We start from the raw sequence: 5,082 nt of genomic DNA on the forward strand, positions 1-5,082 counted from the left end.
TTTGGAGTGTCATGGAATGTGATGTAATTGTCCTTTAACTTTGAAGAAATCTCTCATTCTCTTTCCAATGAAATTTCTGCCTTTCAGAGTAGAATGTATGATTGTTGCCAACGATGCCACTGTCAAAGGAGGCACCTACTACCCAGTGACTGTGAAAAAACATTTACGGGCTCAAGAAATTGCAATGCAAAACAGGCTCCCTTGCATCTACTTGGGCAAGTCACAGTAGTTGTAAAATAAACTATTTTTGGCTGGTAAAATATGACTGTTTAGAAGGTTTATCTATATGACATTATCAATTAGTATTTATAACTGTTGGTTTCTCCCATAATTACAAAAGAAATACATGTTCTTTGTTGGAAACGCTAGGAAATAAACAAGAACTACCCATAATAACATCACTGAGGAATAGCTTCTGACAGCATTTTGGTGTCTGCCAGTTTTTTCTCCACATATGTGTGTTTTTTTTTCTTCTGTATGTTTTGTTTTTCTGTTAACCATAATGGGTTCAAACTATGAACAAATAGTAGCTAATATTTATTGATCTCTTGAGCACCAGATGCTATCTTAAATGTTTCAGTGTGTTTATAATTTGAGCATATATTATTTAAAGAAATTTAATTTTTTAAAATTTATTTTTCTATTATAGTTGACATACAATATTATATTAGTTTCAGGTGTACAACATAGTGATTAGACATTAATAGTGATTAGACATTACGAAGTGATCACCCCAGTAAATCTAGTAAGGAAATATAATTTTCAATAAAAATATATTTAAAATTAAAATAGATTTAAATCTAAAGATATTTAAAAAAATAATATCAAAGCAAGGCAGTATAAAATTGCTACTTATGGATGGATATTGGCTTAGTTTGGTAACACGCAAATATATATTGTTCACTTATGTGGGTATTTGAACAGGTACTGATGGAAAGATTTTTTTTTTCTACATAAGTGAATTTACCTGGTTGACTTACACTGTGAACTACTTGGCACATATAGAATACAGCAAATGAGGCTCTACTGCTGGTAGGTGCTATGCAAACACTGGGGGATGCAGTGAAGAGTATTATGTTGTTCTTGTCTTGATTGGAGTCAGCATATAATGTATCCGATAACAATAAGAGACTTACAGTTGTATACAAGAGTGATAGGTATAGGTATAGGACTAGCTAACTTTTTGTAGCATTACTATGTGCACTCACACACAGTAAGTGCTGAACTAAGTGCATTACACACAGTATTTTGTGTCATCCCAATAACAACTCTATGGGATAGCCACTGTTGTTACCTTCATTTTACAGGTGAGGGAACCAAGGCATAGAATAGCTAGGAAACAGGCCTGTAATCACACAGCTATATAGTAACCAAGCTCTGTTTTGAACTCAGCGAATATTCTTATCCACCACTGTAATCTGCAGTAAAAACAATACCAGAAGGCAATATGTGATAAATTGTCACATGAATTGCATAGGTGGTTTTTGTATTGGTTTAAAAGAGAGAAAGATCATTTTATTTAGCTGAACTGGTTAAGCATATATGGTGTTTCTGGGGCTTTAGCTGGTCCTCAAAGGAGAGAATGCCTTACACATTTCAAGTAGAGTTTTGTGCAGGGATAGGAGAGCCTAATGGTTTTGAGGAAAACAGTCAATCCTGTGTTGGAGGATTGGACAAAGATGATGCGGAATAGTTTAGAACGATAGGGCAAGTTTTTTGTGAATGTGGTTAAGAACAGCTGCTGTCATTGATACAAGTCTTCCTGTGTGTCGCATATTTTGTTCATAGAGATGTACTTATTTCTGTCATTTCTCTTGTCTTCAGTTGATTCAGGAGGGGCAAACTTACCTCGACAAGCAGAGGCATTTGCAGATCGAGATCACTTTGGCCGTATATTTTATAATCAGGCAATTATGTCTTCTAAAAATATTGCACAGGTAATTTCTCATTAATGAGATATATTGCATTTTGCTCCAAATGACTTTGCTAAGTAGGTACTCTGAGATAACTTAAAACAGAAGTTAATTTAGGGTTTAGTCTTTTTCCACTGAAAGTATCTTAAGGTTATTTCCAGTCAGATTCTTTTGTTCATTATGAAAATGAATACACTTATACTGTTAGAAAGGTTATTCACCGAAGAAAAAGTTTTAAAAAAGAATGGGCACCAAGTAATTGTTTTTTTAAGATTGTACTCTGCAGAAACTCTAGTATACGAGTATGTACAAGAAAGTTTGTTGTAGTATTGTTTGTTACAGCAAACGTTAAAGAGCAACCTTAATGATTGTTGATGGGAGATTAATATAACACAATTTTTAGCTGTTAAAGTGAATGAACTAGAATTGCATGCATCAACATAAATAAGTCTCAAAAGTATGTTGAGTAAAAAAATAGTGGAATAAATATACAGTCAGTTGTTACATAGGTAAAGCTTAAATATATCAAATAATACTGTCTATTATTTATGTACATGTGAATGATACACTTAGCTTTAAAACAGTAATTACCTTTGAGGTGGGAAGGAGGAGAAAGGGGTCAGGTAGGAGGTATACAGAGGCTTCAATTATATCTGAAATATTTTATTCCTTAAAAAAAAAATCTGATGTAAATTTGGCTGAATGTCAAGATTTATTAAGACTTGGTATTAGGTGAAAGGATATTTATTTTATTTTTCTCTAATCAGTTTTGCATGTTTGAAATACTTCGTAATACTGNAGGCAGTTGGACCCTGGCCTGATACAGTTGTGTCTGATTCAGATGCTGGCCTACAGGTGTGCGTTCCTGCACCTTCTCCCCAGCTCTGTGCCTTTAGGGAAGTGCAACTATAGCTGTTCACCATGGTTGCAGAGCTGGTCGCAGGCATTCCTGCTTTCTGCTGTGTAAGCTTAGCAGCTGCAGTAGCAGGAAAGCTCCTAAGGGGATAGGCCTGGGGTTCGAGCCTATCACTGAATCACAGTGTGGCCTCTGAGTAGAAAGGCCTGGTTCCTGTGCCCCTCTTTGAAGGTGGGCTTTGGGGTCCGTCCCACATGGGTTAAAAATAGAGAAGAGCCGGTTTCTGAAAGAAAGTTTCATTCTATTGCCAAAATAAGAGATGCTGGGTAGGCAAACCGATAGATGTGCAATACAATACTTTTGTGGACTGATTTGATTTCTCATTCTGTAACATGTCTGTGACCTTTCAATAGTAGAGTAACAGTGGCTGCGTCACTTGTTTAAGCTCATGTACGGTGGCTGTGTCACTTGTTCAAGGTCATGTACGTAGCATGTGGCAGAGCCAGAATTTCAGTCTAGTTTTGTCTGACTTCACAGCCTGGCCTCTGCCTATTACCAGAGCTTCTTAAGCTTTTCCTGTGCAGCGTGCCCAGGGCAGGGAAGTGTGACCACACTCAGGGGGTGTGGGGTTACGGCCAGCCACCAGCCCTAAGCCTGAATTCACTTCAAGTATAGTTTGTTTAATGTTAAAGTCATTAAAAATTTGCATTCCAGTCATGGAAAAAGGCTTTATATTACCTGTCCAGGTAAGAAATTGATAGAGGATCCTGGTGTCTGGTGCCTGGAGAACATGGTCTCATATACCCAAACAATGAGAACGCGGACTCGGAAGGAGAGGTAGAGGAGCAAAGAATTTTATTAAAGCGAAAGTACAGCTCTCTTACTAGAGGGGGTACCCGAAACTGGGATGCCCACTGGCTAAGGCAAAGGCTCTTACTTTTATGCTTTCTCTTGCATGCTTGGGGAAGTCAGTTGGTGCCTTCTAATGGATTTTGTCTATGAGATTTAGGCTGTTGCCCAGCCTTAAAGGGATTTATGAAATAACACTTTTACTCTCAGAGTGCAATTACATTTTTGCCCTGGAGCGAATGAGTCATTTCAGAACCTGGATTTCCAAGATATGGCTGCCTTTGTTCTATTCTACCAGGGACTTCCCTGTCTACCTAACAACATGCTAGCTAACCTGTCACAAAATGTCCAAACTTGTAGAGGATTTATGTAAGAGTTTATTTGAGCCAAACATATGCCGGGAAACAATATCTCGAATGCTTTAGAGCAGCGGTTCTCAACCTGTGGGTTGCGACCCCTTTGGGGGTCGAAAGACCCTTTCACAGGGGTCGCCTAAGACCATTGGAAAACACATATTTTCGATGGTCTTAGGAGCCGAGACACCGCTCCTCTATCCGTCTCCAGGCGGGTCCGCCCACATGCAGGTATGCCCACATACGAGTACCCAGCTTCAAGACAAAATTTCATTTATTTGTAATTAGAAATAAATATTTCACAATATATAATTACATATTGTTTTTGTGATTAATCACTATGCTTTAATTATGTGTAGCTTGTAACAATGAAAATACATCCTGCATATCAGATATTTACATTACGATTCATAACAGTAGCAAAATTACAGTTATAGAGTAGCAACGAAAAAAATTTTATGGTTGGGGGTCACCACAACATGAGGAACTATTAAGGGGTCGAGGCATAAGGAAGGTTGAGAACCGCTGCTCTAGAGAATAACAGTTTTGCAGCTTTTTAAAAATACATTTGAAATGAAGGAAGGCATTTTGGAAGATTACATGGAGGTGGGAAAAAGCAAGGTGGGGATTGGATTACAGGAGAGTTAACAAGACTATGTGCTTTTTTGAGGGTGGTTACAGTTTATTTCAAAGGTGTGTTCACCTAGATGCATAGAAACAATGGACAGGGCTTGCTTAAGGCAAAAATGAACATTTTACTAAAAAGTTATATGCTTGGGGCATGACTACCTGCTATGACCTGCCCAGTTAGGAATATATGATCAGATCACCCTGTGAGGGTACTTTCCATAGAACCTCTTTTTTCCATCCACAGAGCTAGTGAATAAAATTGATGCTCAAGGATGAGGAGCCCTGTTATGTTTTGGTGAGCCCTGCTGGCCACATGCCCAGGGCGAGAAGCACAGCACTACCCCAGGCTGTGTGCTCAGTTCCTGTTCTCTATTGTACTGTCAACAGGGATTCAGTGAGTTACTTTATAGAATTCTAGAGAATTAAAGTGAGATAACAGAAATATCATAAATATAAAGAAAATTAAGTTTTGTAAAGAACA

General features: G+C 37.9%; 1 protein-coding gene across 1 annotated transcript in view; it reads left to right on the plus strand.

The window, feature by feature from the left end:
• The window catches only part of MCCC2 (methylcrotonyl-CoA carboxylase subunit 2), an 82,137-nt gene that overhangs the window by 16,344 nt on the left and 60,711 nt on the right, over positions 1-5,082 (plus strand). Inside the window, exons 6-7 of the mRNA XM_019631163.1 lie at positions 88-215; positions 1,825-1,937. Coding sequence (XP_019486708.1) covers positions 88-215; positions 1,825-1,937 — 241 coding nt within the window. The remainder of the gene's footprint in view (positions 1-87; positions 216-1,824; positions 1,938-5,082) is intronic.

Source organism: Hipposideros armiger, unplaced genomic scaffold (assembly GCF_001890085.2).
Source record: "Hipposideros armiger isolate ML-2016 unplaced genomic scaffold, ASM189008v1 scaffold_984, whole genome shotgun sequence".
Lineage (NCBI taxonomy): Eukaryota > Metazoa > Chordata > Mammalia > Chiroptera > Hipposideridae > Hipposideros > Hipposideros armiger.